This window comes from Nymphalis io, chromosome 29 (genome assembly GCF_905147045.1).
Source record: "Nymphalis io chromosome 29, ilAglIoxx1.1, whole genome shotgun sequence".
Lineage (NCBI taxonomy): Eukaryota > Metazoa > Arthropoda > Insecta > Lepidoptera > Nymphalidae > Nymphalis > Nymphalis io.
Window position 1 is genome coordinate 5473903 of NC_065916.1, and position 24992 is coordinate 5498894.

The 24992-nt window shown below is 34.6% G+C and overlaps 1 protein-coding gene and 1 long non-coding RNA gene across 3 annotated transcripts in view; one reads left to right on the forward strand and one right to left on the reverse strand.

Moving 5' to 3' along the window:
- LOC126779720 (uncharacterized) overlaps positions 1-24992 on the reverse strand; it is a 71420-nt gene that overhangs the window by 45148 nt on the left and 1280 nt on the right. The window lies entirely within an intron of this gene.
- On the forward strand, positions 1976-21290 carry LOC126779654 (uncharacterized). 2 transcript variants are annotated; one of them, XM_050503807.1, is made up of 5 exons: positions 1976-2241; positions 17623-17715; positions 19234-19322; positions 20289-20416; positions 20541-21290. In XM_050503807.1, the coding sequence occupies exons 1-5, from the start codon at positions 2119-2121 to the stop codon at positions 20675-20677; spliced, it is 570 nt and encodes a 189-aa protein (XP_050359764.1). In that variant the 5' UTR covers positions 1976-2118; the 3' UTR covers positions 20678-21290. The 2 variants fall into 2 exon arrangements, with proteins under 2 accessions (XP_050359764.1, XP_050359765.1); XM_050503808.1 differs by having other exon boundaries at positions 19249-19322.

The following is a 24992-nucleotide window of genomic DNA, read 5'->3' on the forward strand; positions in this document are numbered from 1 at the left end:
TGTTTAATTTATAAAAGCGATTTTTAGAATACTAAAAAGTTTATGTAAGTTTTTATTCGTTTTGTAAAGACAGCTTCGTATTTGTATATAAGTTTTGTGTTTAAAGAAACATTCATTTTTATAATATGTATTTTGAAATAATGGGTAAGGCCTTTCCTGTGATTTTTGTACACTTGAAACATCATCATCATCATCATATTCAGCCCACATTAATCCACTGCTGGACATAGGCCTCCTCACAGGCGCGCCAGTTCTCCCGGTCCTGTACTAGTCGCATCTATTGCGCACCCACCATCTTCCTAAAATCGACTGACCATCTGGCGGGTGGTCTGCCAACTGGCCTTTTTGCTTCTCTAGGCCACCACTCCGTGACGACTTTAGTCCACCTTCCGTTTTCTCGTCTGGTCAAGTGTCCAGCCTATCTCCACTTTAACCTCGTGATACGCTTCCTAATATCTTCGACTTTCGTCTTTCATCGGATTTCTGCGTTTGATACACGATCAACGAGGGAGATGCCTAGCATAGCACGCTCCATCGTCCTTTGTGCCACTTTTATTTTGTGCATGCTATGCTTAGTAAGCGTCCATGTTTCACTTGAAACACTATTAAGAAAATATCTAGTCGTTTATCCATGATCCAGTCTTCGGAGACTGGCAGGATAACTGTGACGCGATAACGCGCGTACTCCAGGGCTATTGCCACTCCAAAGCCTCGAGCGCCCTCGAAGGGCGCTTTCGACATTCGGGCGGATAACGCGGGTCTACTTATCTGATAGAATGATGGACGGAAGGACGGTTTTGTCACGCTAACCAACAATACAAAATAATAATTTACGAAAGTCAATCATCAGATTCCAATCTCATATCTACGAACTCCCAACAAGAGAGGAGCCACGGATGCAGTAAATCAACACGATCCCGCAGCCTCTCCGATCCGTGCCGAGGACGGCCATCGCAGTGGTTTTAATGGGTAAGAATCCCACATAACTTGGTCTCATAACTCCCTCCTAAAGGAGCCGGGTACCTTTCTGAAGGTTTCCACCGCGTAAAACAATTACGTTTCGTTTGTATTGCAAATTATAAATTAATTTTAATTTATTTATGTTGAGACTGTAATTGAAAACCAGTAATGAAATACTATCCCTAAATAAGGTAGGTTCGTTTAGCTTAATACAAAATCAATAAGATATACTTCAATCAAATAGGCTTTTACAAGACATTTTAAATTAGTTTTCTTCCGTGGTTTCGAGGTATAAAAATGTCCTTTCTTTGGATTTAAGCTGCTTGCGTACTAAATTTCATCAAAATTATTTCAGTGGTTAAGCCGTGAAAGCGTAACAGACAGCCAGAGTTACTTTCTTGTTTATAATATTAATATAGAAACATAAATGTAGATTCAATAAGTAATCCAATAATTTTTTATCAAATGATTTTGTATTGTATTAGTTTAACAACGTTATCTATGCTTTGTTTGTTTAGCAATCATATCGACTTAACTGATTTCAATAGTATTTGGAACGTTAAAAACTTGGTCATTTCCGACTAATAATAATGTACGGAGTCACTTTTTTTTCATAAATATTGAAATACCGGCACAGGCGATGTCTTATTAAACCCGTAGCAGGCGTATGGAATCGTAATAATATTGAACACTGTGCTTTTGTATAACTAATATTCATTTGTTTCACAGTGAAATTTGAATGAAATTTGTTTATGCACGGATATTTAAATTTGATTAAGCTTTTTACAATACAAAAATAAAATACGGCTCTAATTTTTGTGTATCAAAAAAAGTTTAAATTGTAGAAGAATAGACACCCAGACAAAATCTATGTATACTATAATAGAAGTATATTATGTATGTCACAATCTTAAAATCTCGTTCGTATCTTCACCAAGTCAATAAAATGTCTTCGATAAATTCTTAAAATAATCCGTCCCGCTGTCTATGCACGAATCTCCAGTGCTCTGGAGAACGGCACGCCGGTTTGACAGGCGACGCTTTCCGCTATTTTTCACACGTTGACATTCTATATTTTTAAACTGTGCTATTGAGTGATTGAAATAAATATAAAAAATAATTTTAAAATTATAATATTATTTTATTATAATATAAAAAATGACAGCAAAAATGCGTTGTAAACTATTAGTGTTGCTTTTATTTTTTGGGTGTGCAAAAATAGAAGCAAAGTCGGATGAAAAGAGTAACGTCAGTGCCGAAGTTAAATCTACAAATAAAATGGTAAATTTGTACCAGGATTTTTTTTTTAATTATTTTATTTAATAAAACTATTTTATATTCATACTTAGTTTTTAATATGTTTAAAAAATTGCACGCAAGAAAATTGAAATTGAGGGAACAACATTATAAAAATTAAAATAAACTTATTTTTCATTTTTATAATGGTTTTGTAATATGGTTCTATTAAAAAATATTTCAATGTGCAATGCTTATAATAATAAAAGTTAATAGCGAAATTTATAATAACGTATAACTTTATTAAAATAACATGTAAAAAGTAATAATAAACCGGCCTAAGTTATTTCTTACTACTTAGTTCAGCTTCTATTATTTTTATTTAACGTTGGTATTTTTCTATTGTTAATGTGAACACATGAAGTGAGTAAGTCGTAATGTAGGAAAACTTATTTTATTTACTCATAATACAATCAAAGTGCTCGATTATAATAATTTAAGTTTGCCCATTAGTTCATCTATTTTCACATTCCAAATCAAGTTTATTTTTTACTCCTAGTAGACTGAAAAAATTAAACGACATTACCAGTGCTGGCGTTAGGGGGGGGGGGGTGATCGGGCCACGGCGCGCCAAATTTGGGGAGGCGCCATACTTAGAAAGAAATATTTGAAAAAAAAATTACAAAAAATAAAATAAAAAAGAGGAGCTACAAAACTTTCTACGTCCACGTTGTTAGCTCTGGGTTATGCAAAAGGAAAGATGAAATTCTTTGGATCAGATTTGGGTACCACAAAATTTTGCCCGGGGTGTCGGTGGCCCTAACGCTGGCACTGGGCATTACAGTTTAAAGATTGGAACATTGAATAAAGGTAGGCAGACTGGCATATAGGCTATCCGATGATAAGTGGTAACCACCGCTCATAGACACTGGAAATGTAAGAAATACCTAATGTACCCACAATATTTTATCTGATATATATATATAAACAAACAACCACCACCACCCTCTGAACAAAATTTATTGGGAAAGCTATATAGCTTTTTTCAGAGGGTGAACAGTTAAACAATGACGTGTATTCTTCTTCTATCGAATGTCAAATCGATCAAATGACAGAAAGAGAGAAATCATTGTTTAACTAAACAGTCGCTAAAACAGCCTTTATAAAAGGCGAATAGTGCATAATTAATAGCATTAATGTTTTCAAACAAAAAAGCTAACCAAGCATTAGCTCCAAACTATTTCTTCTAGAAGACGACTTGCCCATTAGAGACATATCATCATAATTATCATATTCAGCCTACATTAATCCACTGCTGGACATAGGCCTCCTCACAGGCATGCCAATTCTCGCGGTCCTGTGCTAATTGCATCCATTGAGCACCCGCCATTTTTCTAACATCGTCTGACCATCTGACGGGTGGTCTATCCACTGGCCTTTTCGCTTTTTTAGGCCACCACTCCATGACGATTTTACTTTACCTTCCGTCTTCCCGTCTGGCCAAGTGTCCAGCCCATCTCCACTTTAACCTCGTGATACGCTTCCCAATATCTTCGACTTTCGTCTTTCGTTGGATTTCCGCGTTTGATATACAATCAACGAGAGAGATGCCTTAGAGACATATAAAGGATTTTATTATCTTTTTTACTATTTAAGCGCATGAAAATTCGATTAACGCTTATTTACTGGTGGTAGGGCTTTGTGCAAGCTCGTCTGGGTAGGTACCATCCACTCATCAGATATTCTATCATAAAAGAGCAGTACTTGATATTGTTATATTCCGGTTTGAAGGGTGAGTGAACCAGTGTAATTACAGGCACAAGGGACATAACATATTAGTACCCAAGGTTTGTGGCGCATTGGCGATGAAAGCGATCGTTAACATTTCTTACAATGCCAATGTCTATGGGCGTTGTTGACCATTTACCATCAGGTAGTCCATGTCCCTACACATTTGATGTTAAACATCGTAGTTACATCTCTTTCTCCCAATAGCTCTATCTCCGCTCACAACAATCTTGTACAATATTATCAAACGCGAATAAAATTTATTAGACGGACGCCCTAGTTTTAATTTGAATACTTTCTTTCACGTCTTAAAATATCTTTAAAACTATTGGTCTAAATAACACCGTATTAATGACATTTTAAAAATATAGCCTGTTCCACACGCAAGCTTAGTGAAGACAAATAAACAAATTTGACATTGAAATGACGCGACATTTTGTCGAAATCTATGTCTATGGGTAATCTATTGTCAAAATATGTCGTTTTGATTATTAGCGAAGTTGTTAACCGAATTTTGGAAGATAAATTAATGCGGATTAAAATAATTATGTTTGTAAGTATTGTATTATAAATAAAGAAGTAACAGTAAGTAATATTTCATTAATGTTTTCCAAGTTAGCCTTCGCGCTGGCATTTAAGTTTCGGTAATAGGTTACATGTGCTAATAAAAAAAATAATTTAAATGACATTTAAAGATTTGATGTTTTAATAAGAATTATTTTTCATCTATTTTATATGTGACATTCGCAGAATATTTTGCGCCCACATAGCGTAGATACACGCCAAAAAAGAGAAAAAAAACCATCTTATGATTATTTAGTTAAAAAATAATGAGGAATTGAAGAGGAAAGGACATGAGGAATAATAAACTTTAATTGTCGTGTCTTTGTTTACAGAGCAATCTAACTTTATTTATTTGTAATCCTTGATTGAAATAAAAAAGAAAAAAAAGATATTAATCAAAAACCGCTTGCAGTGCGTAATATATTACTTAGCTTAGCTTAGCTATAAAATCCCTTGGAATATGTAATTCTAAGGTTTGTTTCTCTTAACTCCTATTGCAATAGAGTATAGACATATAGTATACTTGATTATTAAAACAAATTAGACTTAAAGTTATTATTATTAGATGATAAATATTGAAAACAATAAAGTAGGTAACTTACATGATTATATATTTTAATTAAATATATAGTTGCAGTGATGTTTAGAGGATACGAGGATATGTCCTCCAGACCAATTTCGGCCACGGCGGCCAATCTCAAGAGAGATCAGCAAACTGCGCAGAAGATATTATAGTACACGAGTGTGTGCGCAAACACAGGTGCACTCTCTATTCCCTAACTCTCATAATCCGATGGGACGGCAATCCGACACGACCGGAAAGAGTTCAGATGCAGGACCAACGGCTTTACGTGCTTTCCGAGGCACGGGAGTATACACACTTCCAACTACCAGACTCCAGGCTACTACTGAGAATTTTCTGACAGAAAATCCCAATAACTTTTTATTGGCCCAACCTGGGAATTGAACCCAGGCCCTCCGGATCTGCGGCCTAGCATCAGACCAACGAGACAGTCCGTATGCCATGTTACCCTAAAGGTTGACGAACATCCAATTTACTATAACGGTTGTTGTTTTTTTACGACAAATATTACTTTGTTTTTATTATAGATTTATGTTATTTTATTTTTTATTATTACAGCACCACCTACCTAATATCCTATGAGTAATTCCTTACACAGTTGGTTGCCTGGTAGAGATCGCTATTTAGCGATAAGGTACTCAACCACAGAATTGGGAAAATGTAATCAGATTAAGGATTACTAATTATGGTAATAAAAATTAACGATTACATGTCATCATGAGGTTATAACGGCCGAATAAACGTCACTTAAATATTGAAGTGCAACTAAATTATTTAAGTTAAAGGCGAACTAATTTTTTTATTTAATTTAGGGACTTTTGTCCTCGACAGTTACGTCAGTCCTATAGTCCCTTCTTTATTTTGTAACATCACTTATTATTTATTGCTATTAGTTAAATTTCCAGGAGCATCCTAGCAGATTCTGATAAAGGATCTGATAGAATTCTCTGCTTTAATTCAACATCGAACAAACTTTTAAATTATTTAACGGCGAACTTATAATTTCGCATACTAATCGTTACAAAGTACGTCATGTTATATGAATGTGATATACACCAAACCCAAATTTTCTTAGTAAAATGTACAGATTAACGCGTCGATTAATCTTCCTGTTAATACATCACACGTGGCCATCATCTCTAACTTGAAAACATCGATCAACATCATGAGTACGCAATCGTTTTTATTAAAATGAAACGAATATTTTTTTTAATGCTTTAGCAATGCAAAGGTCTGATAATGAAATTTTAACGCCGCTTGGGTATTATGATGTAGAAAGCGCGATTATCGAGACATTCTCTGCCTTGCACGACCACTCTGTGGAGTAAGATTTCGATGGCGATTTTTCCGAAGCATAACGAGTTGGAAACCTTCAAGAGAAGCGCATGATATTAGTTTAGATATCCCAAAATAATAAGGCCTCGACAGCGTCACCAGGCGGGGGGGCGAGTCTTTAAGATACTCAGCTGGATATTGCGAGCCCACTTAAGGGCTCAGAATACGCGTGTCTTAAGGGTCCTCTGTGAGACTGAACCTCGGCTTAGGACGCCGTCGACGTCAGGAAGGAGGACACTATGTGTGCAATGACCCCGTCGTACGCTTAAGCGCGGACGGGTTATAATAAATGAGAGACCTCGACCCCGCCGGCGGGGTCGGTGTGTGTTTGTTCTGTAACCTATCCTGTTGATATTGGCCGGTGTAATCTTATGATCGAGGGCAATAAGGACGTCTTTAGGACGCCTACGCATCCAAAAGGAAGCACTGGTTAACTTAGCTACACATCCCGACGTACAAAGTTATTGGGATTTTCGTTCGAGTAATTTTTTTTTTATATCCTTTGACATTTTTCACACACGGCCATCTGATCCCAAATTAAGCTTGTACAGAGCTTGTACTATGGAAACCAGGCAATAGATATACTACATATACTATTTTTCTTTTGTAAATGCATACTTATATAGATAATTACACCCAGACTCAGGACAAACAGACATGTTCATGCAAACAAATATCTGTCCTGGGTGGGAATCGAAGCCACAACCTTCGGCGTGAGAGGCAAGCATCCACCAACCACGCCAACCGGCTCGTCAAATTTTCAGTAGCTGTCTAAAGTTTGACTGTTGGCAATGTGCTTCGTGCCTCGGGTGCCATTATAAAAATAGTCAGGTGAATTCGCATCGCAGCCTAAATCCTATGAGTGTTTTTTTTTTTAATGGAATGTAAACAAAAAGATGTACAGCTTACTCAACAAAAGAGTATTTAAATAACAAATTGTTTATAACATAATAAAATGTTATGTACAGTACTCGACTATCGTTTAAAAATTATTGTTTATGTAAAAAGTGGCGATTTCGTTTTCGCGAACTGAAAAAATATCGCTCTCTGCCAAGTTATGAAAAAAAAAATAATCACGATAATAAACTAGTGGGAATTATTTTTACGTATCTGGCAACACAATGTGCTTTTTTCATTTCCCTCCGTTGTGTAGGTTTTTTAATATAATTTTAAGACTGCTTTGTCATTTAAGATATTTTTAAAGTTCATTGTTTTGCAATATAAAGCCTGTCACTGTCCCATCTAGAGGCCAAATAAAAAGTCTGCACTTCGGCCATTGAAAGTACGTCGGTATTTCCGTTAAAAATTTATAATTAACTTTATTTAATCTATCATAACTTTTATATAGTATATAGGGACTGTATATGACAACAAGTGGCTCCCGAGTCGTATTTTCCGACGTCAACGGTGTCCTAGGCCGAGGTTTGACCCCACAGGAAGGTTTTTTTTTATATTCGTCGAGAGGGCAAATGACTCTACTCCACCTGATGGTAAGTGGTAGTAGAGTCCAAACGCGACGACGGCCAATACAGACGGGAAGAATGTTCTGCACTAGCCGCCTTCGCCTTGAAGGCCCGCAAGATGCCTCTTCACGCCTTGTTTGAAGGAACCCGGGTTGTAGGAGGAGGGGAATACGTGAGCTGGTAAGGAATTCCATTTTTTGGAAGTGCGACAAAGAAAGGAGTTGCCAAATATCTTTGTGCGCGATGGAATTGATGTCACAGTTAGGCGGTGACATCGAGAGCCAGCTCGCGTAGATTTATGAAGGAAGGGGGAAGCAGGAATTAGAGAGAATAATTCCTCAGAGCACTCGCCGTGATACAGTCGATAGAAAGCGCTCAGCGCTGCTATCTCTCGACGCAATTGTAAAGGTTCAAGGGTGTTTGTGACCTTTACGTCGCCAATAATGCGGTCTGCACGTCGCTGCAACCGATCCAAGGTCTCCAGTAGGTACTTAGCGGAGCCATCCCAAAGGTGCGAGCAATATTCCACGTAAGACCGTACCTGTGTTTTATATAACAGGCACAGTTGCTGTGGCGTGAAAAAACGCCGCACCTTGTTCAGAACTCCGAGTTTCTGTGAAGCTGTTTTTCTAACAGCCTCGATGTAATCCCTTGGACTAAGGTCGCAGCGAACGTCGATCCCCAGCATGGTGATTTTGCTTTGTATCACCAGCGGAGTACCAAAGAGGGAGGGAAGAGGGGAAAATGGTGACTTTTTCACTGTGAGAGCGCATACCTATGTTTTCTTGGCATTAAACTCAACAAGATTATCAGAGCCCCATTCTCCACTCCAGCATTCACTACATAGAATTGTGAAGCGCAACCGTCAACTAAAACACGAAGACTACGTGGCTTTGAAGCCTTGTGTAGGAAGCTGGCAATCCAGGTGCATAGCTGAGCAGGCAGACCATATGCCGGCAGCTTTTAGAGAAGACTTCTGTGCCAGACCCTGTCGAAAGCCTTGGAGATATCGAGGTTGACAGCCAACGATTCTCCATGCTTGTCGATAGCTTTACCCCAGAGGTGTGTTACGTACGCTAGAAGATCACCTGTGGACCGTTTTGGTCGAAACCCGTACTGACGATCATTAATTAGACAGTGATCTTCTAGGTAATAGATCAATTGGTTGTTAAGAATCCGTTCCATCACCTTACAAAGTACTGAGGTGATAGCTATTGGCCGATAATTTGCCGGGTCAGACCGATCCCCTTTTTTGGGAACCGCTTGGAAGGTGCCTATTATTATTAGGACATGTATTCTCAGCCCTTAAGTGGGCTCTTATTATTTGAAAGACTCGCCCTCGCCCGGTGATGCTGTCGAGGCCACTTGAGACAAATGCAAAACATCATTTCGAAAAAAAAAGTCGTAAGAGGTATTGGTTTTTTTTTTAAAAGTCGCAAGACTTTAATTTTTTTTGTTATATGTTATTTATTTCTTTGTATTGCAATGCGCTTACCTACTTTCTAGATTCTTAAAAAAATAAATAAAGCAACCCATAGACACGATGACACGGCTAGTATAGAGTTATCATTCGATGCGTGACAAAAATACAATGACAAGAGTGTAAATTACGACCGACACGTGCGCCAAATACATTGCAACATAAAATTTTATAATATGAATTTCAAGGTTTACATTAAATATGTTTTTGGGTCTAGAAATATCTGTTAAAGTATTATTAGAAACGAAATTATACCAGCGACTTTGTTTAATTTTTTTTTTTATTAAATAAAGGAAGGCAGACATGTTTGCTACTTATGGTATGTGACGATCTCCGCCTATAGACATTTGTACTTCAAGAAGTATTAACCACTCAATACATCGGCAATCACGGCATCAGAGATTTGTTTCTTTATTTTATTTATTTTATTTTGTACAACCAACAGTAGATTCATTCGTTAAAGTATAACATTATAAAATGTCATTAAATAAAGTTAATCGTTAACAATTACAAGACCAAGACCATGTTAACATCATTAAAATTAATAAAAACATTGTGAAATTATTATTAAATTTACGATTTAATATTTATATTAACTTACATATAATTTTAGAGAAAAAATTTTAGATATAGAGATGTTAAGTTCCTTATGTTTATGATTACTGACTAATTCAGACTTTAAAGAGAATATAGCAATAGTTTGGCGATAGAAAATTATTAATATCAATCAAATTAGAGAATAAGTTCCTAAAACGAGGTTTCATTTTAAAATTCTCTATAGCAGTCTGTAAGTTGGAAGTGTGTACACTCCCGTGCCTCCGAAAGCAAGTAAAGACGTTGGTCCTGCGCCTGAACTCTTTCTGGTTGTGTCAGATTGCCGTCCCATCGGATTATGAGAGCTAGGGAATAATAATAATAATATCTTAGGACTTTTTTCACACACGGCCATCTGATCCCAAATTAAGCTTGTACAAAGCTTGTGCTATGGAAACCAGGCAACTGATATACTACATATACTACTTTTCTTTTGTAAATGCATACTTATATAGATAATTACACCCAGACTCAGGACAAACAGACACATTTCCTGGGTGGGACCCACAACCTTCGGCGTGAAAGGCAAGTATCTACCAACCAGGGCAACCGACTAGTCGAGAGTGCACCTGTGTTTGTGTACACACTTGTGCACTATAATATCTCCTGCGCAGTTGGCTAATCTCTTATAAGATTGGCCGCCGTGGCCGAAATCGGTCTGGAGCACTATTATTATATTATGTATAGATAACAAAGATTAAATTATTATAATTGAAAGAACTTGATCTAAACTCAAAAAAAACGAGATTTCAATGAAATGAATGAATGATTACTTATATTACTCGCAATCCCAAAATGTTTAGACACAAATTATGTACTACGCAATGCTCGTAAGAATTCAAGTCAATCATTTTCCCGTCATGAAGATTATCTGTCAATGTTCTTGTTGACAGATTAAAAAAGTAGATTATATTGTTTAATAACAAAAATGACAGATACATTTAATAATAGGTAATTTGTTTTACATCTAATATTATATATCACAATCTTTCATGATGATTAATTCTTAGCAGATCGCATATATTTTTTTTATTACATAAATATTATTGTCATAATTGATTTGACATTCGAAAAAACAGCATTATTAAACTAATCATTATATGAACGTTGTTTAGAAGAGAAGACTTATATCATTATGACGACTTCCATAAATGTAGTAATTTTGCGTTAAATTTAATGTTAATCGATAAACAGGCCATGGATTTACATGTTCCTAACAGCTCTGCTGTATTATGTTACACTACAAACAGTTCTATTTAAAAAAAAAAAAAAAAAAAGTTCTTAATTAATATATCTTTATTTATATAACAATACTTTTTCACTTAACTACTTATATCCACTTTAATTTTACTTCCAAAGTATCGTTAATTTCACGGACACTCAAGATTTTTTGTGAATTAAAATCAACTTCGACCAAAGATGGAAAATATCCCGTCATTTCAATGTCAAAGTCTTTTATTTGAGTTAACTCCTCTTGTGGCTGTAACAGGCATAGTGTATAATTAGTTATGAACAAGTGAGAGCCGTTCTTCTTATAATATAGATAGGCAGTGTGGTTGAGCCACCTGATGGTAAGTGGTTACCACCGCCCTTTGATATTGGCGCCGTAAGAAATAATAATAACCCCTTACATCACCAATGCGCCACCAACCTTGAGAACTAGATGTTACATCCCTCGTGCCTTTAATTAATTACACTAGCTCGCTCAACATTCCAACCGGAACACAACAATGCTAATTATTGCTGTTTGGCGGTAGAACATGTGATAAGAGGGTGGTACCATACCTAGCACTATCAAAACGTCAGAAACGCATTCTATCAACGACCGAACCTTGTCGGTGTTGATATTTTAATAAATAAATAAATATAAGGGGATATCATTCTAAGTGAGGACTAGACGTCTGTCATATCATTACGTCATTGGAAACTAGACAGTGTTGTGAATAGTGCTTTAAGGGAAAATTACACGCTAGACACAAATCAATCATTTAAATTATAAATAGACACCATTTTCTTGGCGAAAAACACTAATTTTGATATAATTTTAAGTTATCTATATATAGAGGAAACTATTCTGAGTTAGACAGTGCTCTTGGACAGTCGCAATTTTCGAAAACCGCAGTATTTTCCTATAATATTTATTTATTTATAGTGCGTTTTTTATAATATTGTCTATGGCTGTCCAAGCTTGGTTCCCAAGCTCTTACGAAGGAAATATCGTTTAAAAATTAACTTTACTTATAGTCTATTTATTTAGCATATTTATTTAATGGGTACACTATTTATGTAATAGATAGATCTGTGTTCTAAGCTAGTCAACCGTTAAATACGCGACGAATCATACGGTACGCTTTTGTTTTACGACAGTATATATATATATATATATATATATATATATATATATATATATATATATATATATATATATATACATATACAATGTACATATATACAATAATATTCTCGACGTATATTTATACTATTTGAAATAAGAGTTATATGTTTGTACGAAAGGACGTGAATTTTGTGGTGAAGGTGTGTTATATTGTGTATGAGTTAAATAACTCAAGATAACATCGCGTTCGCGCGTCGTCGTCGAGTCTCGTTAGCAATCCCATACAAACCGGTAACCTTCAACGGAACCGGGGTACGTTTTGAAGTTGTCTATTGCGTGAATAAATATTGTTAGAACCTAATATAAATTTAATTTAAATTTAAACTCCAATAGCGAATTGTTTATGCGGTCTAGCGATGTAAAAGTTCAGTTCTGTCGCAGGTTCAATCCTGTCCCATTGAACTGTAGGATACAGATCCACAAGAAAGGTTATCACGTCCTATAAATTGATCAACTTGATCACAATCGATACATTGATTTCCTACAAAAGAGATTTAAAAAATATTTATGTCGCCCCAGCCTTTCCCAGGTTTCTATGGCATTCCCAGGCTTTTTCCGTCTGCACTCATAGGTCAAACCGAAAACTAGTTGGTATTACTTAGGTACTATACAAGAGGTACGTGACTATGACTTTAGACTCACCTTTTTGAATGAAATAAAGGCTAAACGGCATCTTGCAATATTCCTTATATAAAATCAGTTGTTTACTTTTGAAAATTACTGGGACAAACAGACGGACTATAAAATGACTGTATTCGTTTGACTAACGAAGCAATTATTTTTAAAATTTCAAAACTAACAGCTATATTGATGTTTAAAAATGTAACAATTAGTTTTTTTATTTCTATATATAATGATTATGTTATTATTAATACAAAGTTAATGAATAATTTAATGTACAAATAAAATTAAAAACAAACTACACATAACAAATTTATTGAAAAAACAATTATTTTGAAATCATAGACCGATACTCCAATTTTATTTATTTGTGTACATAGACTTTGTCATTGATAATTGAATTATCTGAATTTCCATCAATAAATATTGAAATGTATAATGAAATAGAAATCTTCAAGAGATAATTCATTTGTAACGGTAAATTTAAAAGCAAAGTAATATATAATCTGTATTTATATTTCCCGCCCACTCGTTTCTCGCGTCAAAATGGCGTCAATTACGATTAGTCATGTTTCAAATCTGAAATACGTTTTCATTTTAACACCTGTGTTAAGATGCAGGCATAATAAACTTTTTATACAAAAAGTAAAGGCGGGGAGTGGATCTTCAATTTTTTTATTGATATCTCCCATGTTTAAATAAAGAAACATGAACCCGATATGTACAGCGGGCATAGACAATAATATATATCCTGGGGCATTATTCACTCACGGCCATCCCAAATTAAGCAGAGATTGTGCTATGGAAACCAGACAACTGATATAATACATATACTAGTGTCTTTTTAAATACATACTTATATAGATAATTACACCCAGACTTAGGACAAACAGACAAATGTCTATCCTGGGTGGGAATCGAATACACAACCTTCGGCGTGAAAGGCAAGCATCCACCAACCACGCCAACCGGCTCGTCAAACAATATTAACGATTTCGTTTGTAGAAATATTAATATTTACGGAATAGACATATGTCATGTATTAATCAAGACAGCCTCGTCGTTTCCGTTGGCTTCTAAAGCCACAGGTGGGTTTAAGCCCCGGGTCGGGTCAATTAAGTTTGGGTTTTTTAGTCCAGATATTCTCCAGAAATATGAAAACCTGGAGGTTGGCAGTGTTTACACGTGCCTCAGAAAGCACGTCAAATATCCAGTGCTTGAACTCTATCTAGTCATGTCGAATTTGCCGTCCCATTGAATTATGAAAGTGATGCAAGAGAGAATGCACTTGTGTTTGCGCACACACTATACTATGTTCTGAGTCAGTTGGCTAATATCCCTTGAGAATGGCCGCCGTAACATCATTCAGGATGATATCAAAGATTAACGTTTGTTGAACGACAATGGCTTATTTTTAAACGATAAATCTTCTTTGAAAGTTCTTTTTACAAAATACCAGACAAATTAACACTATTTTAGTAACACTCATAATTGTAGAAAATGACGAGTTATTTTGTCGAATAAAGTAATATCTTTGTTCTTTTATTTCGACTGGCAATCATTTTATTGCAAGAGAAGTTCAAAAACAATTAGACATAACATCTTAGTTCCCAAGTTTGGTGGCTATGTAAGCGATGGTAAATATTTCTTACAATGCCTATGTCTACGAACGGTGGTGACCACTTACCCATTTGCTTGTCCACCTATCTACCTTATTAAAAAGAAAAAAACAATTTTCGAATTCCCTTTATCTGATCTAAATCATCAGTTTTTCTACCGCGAAACTTGCTATTGGCGTCTTACTTGTTCCATTTTAATGGATGTGTAATTATAGGTACATGGAACGATGTAAGATGTAGCGTGTATTTTATAGTCCTTGAGTCCATTTAACATCGGATTTATGCCAGCCTCATTCCAAAAAAAAGTACTCGCATGTTTTTGATTAAACACAAACAAAAATATATCTAATGAAACGATACTAATGTTGCAGAAACTGAGTCGATCCTCTTTGAATAATATTCTGTTAATTTTATTAATTTTTATGCACCACGACATCTCTTTTTAGATCAAACGAATTAGTCTGCCAAAATTATTTGCATAATCACGCTAGACGAAAAAAGTGTGATAATTTTTTTTTCATAAAAACAAGCTCATAAAGTACTATATTTTAGTTAGACCCCGTAACTGCTACAGTTTAAATTAAACCTATTTTTAAGTTAGAAAATAACTATTTTTTTCTCTGTCTATTTTTTTCATATGGCTAATTATACCGTCTCTTCTGCATGTTTTTTTCCTCTAAACTGAAATAATGACATACAAATAAATGGGTGAATGTAAAAATACTTTTTTCTAAAGAAAACTGGTTTGAATGCTGTTTTTTAAGCAGGTGAATTTTTTTTAAGCTTTTTTTCTTTTTCAACAATTTAAGCTTAAAATTAACGGCGTTTAAGTTCCATCAACACATGTGTTAGCTTGATGAAATAATCATGTTTTAATTTCAAATAAGTGTTGAGCATTTTGTAAAGAATAGCCGCGCCTATTAAAATAAGTCTGCATTATAAAAATAATGTAATAAATTATAATTTATATTATTGTTATATTTACTACATTTTGAATTTTGCTTGTTTATTTTTATATTATATATTTAAATATTTCGTATTTTTACTATCAGTAGTTTTATTTTGACTTCCTGTTTCGGTGAATATTATATTATTAGTCAGTTGAGCACTTAATATAATTTCTCATTTTTGTGTTTTAGAAGTAAGAACGGCAATCATCATTGAGTTGTGAAACAAGCTGGTTGTTAACACTGTTGATATCATATTGAGTTGTATATACATATAAAATCTTTAAGACCTGCGAAGTTACGATTTTAACACGTGCAATTCTAAAGCTGTATTGTTCTAAAAGTTTTGTTACAGAGCACAGCTTTTTTTAATTTAATATATTTAAGTATAGACTGGCTCATGGGACACTGGCACATGGCATATGGCACTTGGACGTTGGCACTGTAAGAAATATTACCAAGATGTTATGTTTTACTGGTGGTATGGCTTCGTGCAACTCGTCTAGGTAGGTACCACCCACTCATCAGATATTCTACCATAAAACAGCAGTACTTGGTATGGTTGTGTTCCGGTTTGAGTGAGTGAGTCAGTGTAATTACAGGCATAAGGGACATAACATCTTAGTTCCCAAGGTTGGTGGCGCATTACTGTAAATACTCCCGTGCCTCGGAAAGCACGTAAAGCCCGTTGGTCCTATTATGAGAGTTAGGAAATAGAGAGTGGACCTGTTTTTGCTCACACATTTGTGAACTATAATATCTTCTGCGTAGTTGGCTAATCTCTAGAGATTGACCGCCGTGGCCGAAATCGGTCTGGAGGAGATAATTATTATTAATTTTAAAAAAAGTGTCGCTTACCTTTCAAACCAATATTATTCCCATTATATATATTATTGAATCCAGCACAATTGAATGGTTTCACTCATTCCGCAAAGGCTACACCTGGCGTGAAGCCAATATAATGTATATAATAATTTCACAAGTGCCACGAAATCTTGAAAGCGATTTAGATTATTTCTGAATTGATAAAATGTACAGCCGCGGTGTTCTTGCGTTATGTTTAATGTTTTCAGTTCATAGCGTCATAGTTTTGTTTATTTTGGATATGAATTGAATATGTTTTCAAACGTTTACAATTGTTTGGTTAAGTTTTTTGATGATGATGGTAGTTTGTTTTCGTTATGATAATAAATTTGAAATACTATTGATAGAATTGTGTTTACGAAAATATGTATAAAAAGAATTGGTTTGGTTGCCTCGTACCGATATGGCCGCCAAAATGCATGCTAATTACGTTATATAGATGTGTAATGTAATTTTTTAAATTTTTGTGGTGAACAATAAAGTATATTCAATCTATTTATTATCTAATAATTGTTTTATTACGTAAAAATCCGATGAACATTAAAGCGTAGTTGAATAAGAGGCAAATTTCTGATAATGAGGGAAATTTAGTAAAAAACTTTAATAAACGAGTATCTATGTATTCCAATCGAAGAAGGAATAAATAAATATAAATAATATCCTAGGACATTACTTACAGTAACAGTAACAGCCTGTTAATGTCCCACTGCTGGGCTAAGGCCTCCTCTCCCTTTTTTGAGGAGAAGGTTTTGGAGCTTATTCCACCACGCTGCTCCAATGCGGGTTTGTAGAATACACATGTGGCAGGATTTTAATGAAATTAGACACATGCAGGTTCCCTCACGATGTTTTCCTTCACCGTCAAGCACGAGATGAATTATAAACACAAATTAAGCACATGAAAATTCAGTGGTGCTTGCCTGGGTTTGAACCCACGATCATCGGTTAAGATTCACGCGTTCGAACCACTGGGCCATCTCGGCTTTTACGTTAGACATTACATCCTCATTAATAATATCTTCACACAACACACTAAACTCCCAAACTAAACTGCGCAGGGCAGTTGGCTAATCTCTCTTGAGATTGGCCGCCGTGGCCGAAATCGGTCTGGAGGACATTGTTATATGATATTGTTCAATCCACAGGATAAATGTATAAAATAATGTTTTTCAGATTCAAAACGACGGCGCGGCGTTGCTGTTCGCTGACGAATTGAAGCAAGTGATCCAGAGGTATATGTTCGGTATATGTCCACAGCCGTACAAGGTAATAAGACGGTATTACCACTTATCCGTAACCGTACCGTAACAGCCTGTGAATGTCCCACTGCTGGGCTAAAGGCCTCCTCTCCTCTTTTTGAGGAGAAGGTTTGGAGCTTATTCCACCACGCTGCTCCAATGCGGGTTGGTAGAATTCACATGTGGCAGGATTTCAGTGAAATTAGACACATGCAGGTTTCCTCACGATGTTTTCCTTCACCGTAAAGCACGAGATGAATTATAATCACAAATTAAGCACATGAAAATTCAGTGGTGCTTGCCCGGGTTTGAACCCACGATCATCGGTTAAGATTCACGCGTTCTTACCACAGGGCCATCTCGGCTTATCCGTTGTGCTATAAATGTTGAAAGATGGTGTTATTCTATTTTGATGTGTGTACTCTTGGAATGTTTTAATTGTTATCAAATGGTCAATGTCGCATATCACTTTCTGACATTTCACAATCGAATTCTGCATTACTATTCTTTAAGAATTTCATTACTCACCCGTGAAATGTTGCAACCGACTTACGGTGATACACTATTTTGATGCATTATTGTATTCTTGTAATGTTATAATTATTATGGTCAATGGCGTTTATCGTTTCCTAAACGACCGTTTACGACCGTTTTCTGCGGTGATTTTCGAATATGTTCTTACAGAAAAGCAAATCGCGGTTATTTTTGTTTGTTCTTAAAGAATGACGAGTGATCGTAATATTTAATATTAGAAATGTTGTGATATCGTACGTTTAAGTTAATTCATTGTAATTATAAATTTCTAATTGCGGACTGTTGTTGATAGTTTCATGATAGAAAACTATATTTTAAACTTTGCCTATTAATACAGTTGTCTTGTAAATTTTTAAATAGTATTTTATAATATAACATACTATATATATATACTATATAATATAACATATATTATCTGTCATCGGGGTGTCCAGTACACACATTGCGGAGCGCGGGAAAGTACAATATATATTGGAATTGGCGCGAAGTGAAGACGGTGTGTGTGCATAGCCAGCTGATATATAAAATATAATATATATTATTTAATTTATAACACAATCTTACGACTTGAGTTAAAGCAAGGTTAAAGGGTGAAGATTACACCAATAGTAGATAATTTAATTAAAGAATAGGAAAACGGTTAAACGGCAACGATAACGTGTCGACTCGATTGCGATAAAGTGACAGTTTGACAATCGAATACCTACCCATCATACTAATGATGTATATCAAAACAATTGACAGTTAATTTCTGGTACGTTATGGCTGCCGGGATATTTCATAGCGGTAAAACTTAAGCCCGCCTTTATAAATGAGCAATGTTTGTATATATGTAGAGTATGTATTTAATATATTTCGTGTGTATCGGAAACGGCTCTAACGATTTTTGCTTTTTAAGTTTACCTATCTATAATATAACCTATTAAAACCGGTAGTTCGGTAGCTTAGATACTACGTGTTTGTATAATAATAAATTTCGTGGTGTATATAAAAATTGTTTGTGTTGCAACAGTCGCGTTGGTCGCAGATGGTGGGCAGCAAGAAGAACAGCACCACCCCGACTTGCGACCTGGATACTGATCAGCAGGACCTTGCTGGCAGGTGATTACGTTTAGAAATTTACGTTTTCCTATCAGAAATCTGACAATTCTTGTACAGCCTACCAGGCTTAGAGGGGATTTGTGCAACCTAGTCAATTGTAATACTTAGTATTTCTGTATTTTGATTTGAATACAAATTAAGAAATATTACAAATATGTCAAATCATAAAAAATATCTGAATTATCTATGGCTAAATTTCTTTGATTAGATGTTAGTGTTGTCAGTTTGCCAGGGCTACGTGTGAGTATCTATGTATGTGTGTGTGCCAATTAACTCAGCGACAGTTAAAACGTAAACAGTGTATAGTTTGACGGGCCGGTTGGCGTGGTTGGTAGATACTTGCCTTACACGCCGAAGGTTGTGAGTTCGGTTCCCACCTAGGACAGACATTTGTGTGCATGAACATGTCTGTTTGTCCTGAGTCTGGGTGTAATTATCTATATAAGTATGTATTTACTAAAGAAAAATAGTATATGTAGTATATCAGTTGTCTGGTTTCCATAGTACGAGCCGTGCGTGAATAATGTCCCAGGATATTATTATTATTATAGTTAAATAAGCAAAGCAAAGTAATAATACAGTAAAAATAATACATTTACACATTTCGAGCGACGAGTTACGAGCCGCTCTTGTTAAAGATATTCGGATGAGACCATAGACAATTTGGTACTTTTTAATGACATATGGCGGCGGTATTAATTATTTGGATCTAACTTTATTTATTTATATACACACAAATAATACTATCAGGACATATATTAAAATTACGAACGAATACAATTTTAAACTAGATTATATTCCTAAATGTGTACATTTATGGCATGCTCGTTAAAATAATTAAATAGTTTGTATTCGTTCACAAAATTTTAGGCTTAGGGGTAAAAGACAAAATAAACAGCAACAGCTTAGCATTACGCTTACAAGATAGATATATATTAAAAAAAAATTATATTATTATAAATTCAGACTTGCAACACTCGCGTTGCGTGTACACTCCGTGTCCCGCACGGACTGCGCACGGTTCGGCGCCGCACTCGCGAACACGTTCGGAGAGCTCGCTCGCACTGCGTCCAATAGACAAGTGCTAGCTGCCGGTAAGTGATAATCACTTCCCTTTACAAGAATTATTTGACATTTTTGAATTCTATTCTGTTTCAAGTTATATTTATCGTCTGTGCATATACATTATTAACCATTTATTATTTTTTTAATAAATAGCAGTCGCGAATGAGAAAAAACGAAAATTGTCGAAGAGTCAAAAGGCGAAAATCGCCGCGAAACAGCGAACAGCGCTCGCCGTCAAAAAGAAGGCAGCCGCCGTCGCCGCTGCAGCTGCTGCCAAAATGGCCACATAATATTTTAATATTAACATATTTTTTAAAATAGTACTGTAATTAAATTTTTTAATTTTTAAAATATAACAAAACGATTACACCACATAATTATTTCCTTTATAGAAAATGATAAATATATATTTAATTTATTAAGTTATTTATATATCGTAAATCGTTATATAAATAATTTCATCGATAATTTTTAGGTCATTTTAGAAAAAAAAAACATTCAATGCAACTGATTTTAAAGTCAGCAAGATATTAATTATGAAAACAAATTCCGCGTATAACAACTTAATACAATGTGTATTAAGTTTTTAGACTATTGAGTTGCTTTAACTTGCAATCTTATCTAAATAATAATAATAATAATAATAGTCTAAGCATTATATCCAATGTGGAATCTTAGCTTTTCGTTCGTCCGTTCATTCGTTCAAAATGGACTAAAACAATTATGTCAAGTGAATCAATGTATCCAAAAAAATACTCGTGTAAATTAAAAATGAAAACAATTCAGTAAAAATATTTTTTTAATTTTTAGTCTACCAAAGCTAGATTTTAATTATTAAAAAAGATGTCTTATTTATAAGTTTAATGTGTAACTTATTTATAAGTTTATTTAAATTAAATGTTATAATTATGATGTGGTTTCATTTATATATTCTAAAATTCTTTATTTTTATGATTTTAATCATTTTTATATCCTAATCAATTGGATGAGTAAACTCTACTAAGGATAAACAAACCTTAGATTTACACATTCGTTATAGTAACAGCCTGTGAATGTCCCACTGCTGGGCTAAGGCCTCCTCTCCCTTTTTAGGAGAAGATTTGAGATTCTTGCGATTTGCTAATAGCAAATAGTTCTTGATTAAATATATATTTATTTATACTAATAATATTTTATTTATTGAAGCTACTCAATTACAAAAAGAAAACGGTTTTAAGTTAACAAAAATAATAAAAGTAAATAAACATTACCCAAAACTACTATCTACTACTACAGCCTAATCTAACCATAACAGGAACAAACCCAAATAAACAACTTTGACACCGATATCATTGGTCGATCTTGAATAATCTATGATATTCACTAATAATGTCCTCAAGACCGATTTCGGCCACGGCGGCCAATCTCAAGAGAGATTAGCCAACTACGCAGCAGATATTATAGTGCACGAGTGTGTGCGCAAACACAGGTGCACTCTTTATTCCCTAACTCACATAATCCAATGAAACGACAATCCAACACGACCGGAAAGAGTTCAGGCTCAGGACCAACTGCTTTACGTGCTTTCCGAGGCACGGGAGTGTACACACACACAAAAGATAATTACTATAGATTCGCGAAAAAATGGCGTTTTCGATGTCCACAAAGTTGTAATCGGAACTTCGAAAGTTAAATTAATGTGGTTATAATTCATTATTATTACAATTAATTGTGGTTGTATTCTTTTTCCTTTTTGGGTACAGAATTTTGTTGTTATAATTCTAGACCAGCTGTTTGGAAGTTTAGTAAACCGTAATATATTTAATACATTTTCATTTATATTTAATAAATATGATGGTAGTGGGAAGAAATGAAGTCGGTCCTCAACTAATTTCTTCTAAATTTAATAAGGAAACTACTAGTGTAACAACCTATATAGACGACCTGAAATTAGTGACAGTCTAATTAATTTATTTTGTTTTCTTATATTTAATTAATTTATGATAGTTAAATAATTAGTATGTGGTAATATTTTTCTAAGCCGAGTTGGCCCTGTGGTAAGAACGCGTGAATCTTAACCGATGATCGTGGGTTCAAACCCGGGCAAACACCACTGAATTTTCATGTGCTTAATTTGTGATTATAATTCATCTCGTGCTTTACGGTGAAGGAAAACATCGTGAGGAAACCTGCATGTGTCTAATTTCACTGAAATTCTGCCACATGTGAATTCTACCAACCCGCATTGGAGCAGCGTGGTGGAATAAGCTCCAAACCTTCTCCTCAAAAAGAGGAGAGGAGGCCTTTAGCCCAGCAGTGGGACATTCACAGGCTGTTACGGAAGAGTATTACGGAATATTTTTCTCCATTTGTCTTTTTTAATATTTTTGGGATGGCAACACGGTTTAACTTAAAAAGGGCGAGAATAAATTAAGGAGTTGTCACCGTGGAGGACTAATAAAAAGCTGACGAGTTGGATAATTGGTCATATTTAATATAATCAGTATCAACCACGTACATCCGTCTACCATAATTCTAGTCTCCCGAAAAGTCGAGACAACGTTGACATTATTATATTACCTTTCCGGCCTATAATAGACGCGGCGGTGATTGCATTTGCTCATTGCTTAGTAATCGCACCGCGCTTATTGTCGCTTCTTCCCGTGGCTAGGCGGTAATACGGCTTCAAAATTTCGCCAGTTAAATACGAAATCGTATTAGACAGTTTGTTTTGATGATATTAATAAGATAAAAAGAATAATGGCAACATACATGGAACAAAATAAAACCAGTGAATATTAAAAAAAAAATATTTATTTACAAAAGTCATTACAAATTTATTTATTTAATAGTCGTGATCTCAATACGAGTATTACAAAATAAGTCTCATTATTTGTTTCATTTTCAAAGTACAATACAAAATAAATTAAATGATTATTTATTTAAGAATAAAGTACATAATCAAACAGCTGACTGTCGCGAAACGTCAGAAAGTGTTACGCGACATTGGTCATAATAATTGTAACATCTAAAGGACACACGCAACAAAATAACGTATCAACTTTTCAGAGTTCTAAAAGCATTGCTGCCCATTCGTTATCATATTAGTATTTCCCGCTTTTACGCGTCGTTTTTTTTTTTTTTTATTTCCCGCACTTTGTTTGGATCAGTGTCATTTGACACAACGAATTCACATTACACATTTAAATTATCGATTGTATTTAAAATATAATGTACTGGACGAAGCATTTGTCTACAATTATACAAATATAGCCTCAATTTCAAATTAATACGTTTTACATAATGGCGACGATAAAAAATGTACAATAGACAAATCTATTGATAGCAACCATAGATAAAATACCATACCCATAGGTATGAAGAAAATATATTAATATAGCAAGGAAGAATATTGATTATTTTTACCTAACTACAGCTGTAAGGCTGTTTACACACAGTGTCGTCTTATATAACGCGTTTACTCGAAACGTTTTTCGACCGATGGCGCTATTTTTACAGCAGCTCGTGTAAACAGCCTTACATTGACTGAAACCGCTAACCGATTTGATTAAATATTATTCACCAAACATTACACCGACAAACTATTTGAATGGTGAATGAGTGAGCAGGCACATGAGATTTTTGATAAGATTTTTAAACGGAACGGAGAGACGCCGTTCCTGATCGTTCAGTAACTTAACAATGTAACTTTGAAATTGCGAATTTACGATAAAAATATTTATTTATATATGATATAATTTGGCAATAAATTTAATTTTTAAAATCCATATAAAACGTTACAAGGTTATGTCAACCGTTTATGTTTATATATCGAATCTACAGCGGCCGAACTTTTGTATTTATAAAGCAAGTACATGCTTATTAAAATCAATTAAAACAAGATGACAGTATGATAGGTATCTTATAAAAAAAAAAAACTTACGTTGAAATAAAATTACCCGCTTGAAAGACCATTGATTTCTTTATGGAAAATAATATGCTTATTTATATAATACTGAATTGTTTTGGTTATAGTACTGTTATTATAATATATAAACAGTTTAGTTTGACAAATTTTATTCTTTATTTAAATTTTAAAAAATCGTGTATTTTTTATTTTTTTGCTGGTCGTTCGATTTATTGTTTTCCCGCGCTTTTCGCACCAATAGTTCTAAATTCAAAAAACATTAATATTTTTAGTTTAAGTCCTTCTTTATACTAATAATATTAATGCGCAAGTATGTTTGTCACTATGTCTTTTCACACAACAACGGAGAAACGAATCGAGATTATTTTACACATAGGCTTCTATCCCGGAAATGACGTCACGGACAAAAACCGAAAGGCCTCATCAAACTAAACTGTATTAATACTAAATCGCTAAGTTCATTAAATGCATCAATATTCATATAAAAAATACTGGTATATCATTTGTACATTTGTTCGTGGAACAGAGATGTACAGCATGGCCTACGATATATATATATTAGATTTTTAAAATGGTGCTAAAATTGCATGTAAAAGGTATTGTTGATATTTAAATTAACTAATTTTTTTTTATAGTATAGGAAGGCGGACGAGCATATGGGCCACCTGATGGTAAGTGGTCACCAACAACCATAGACA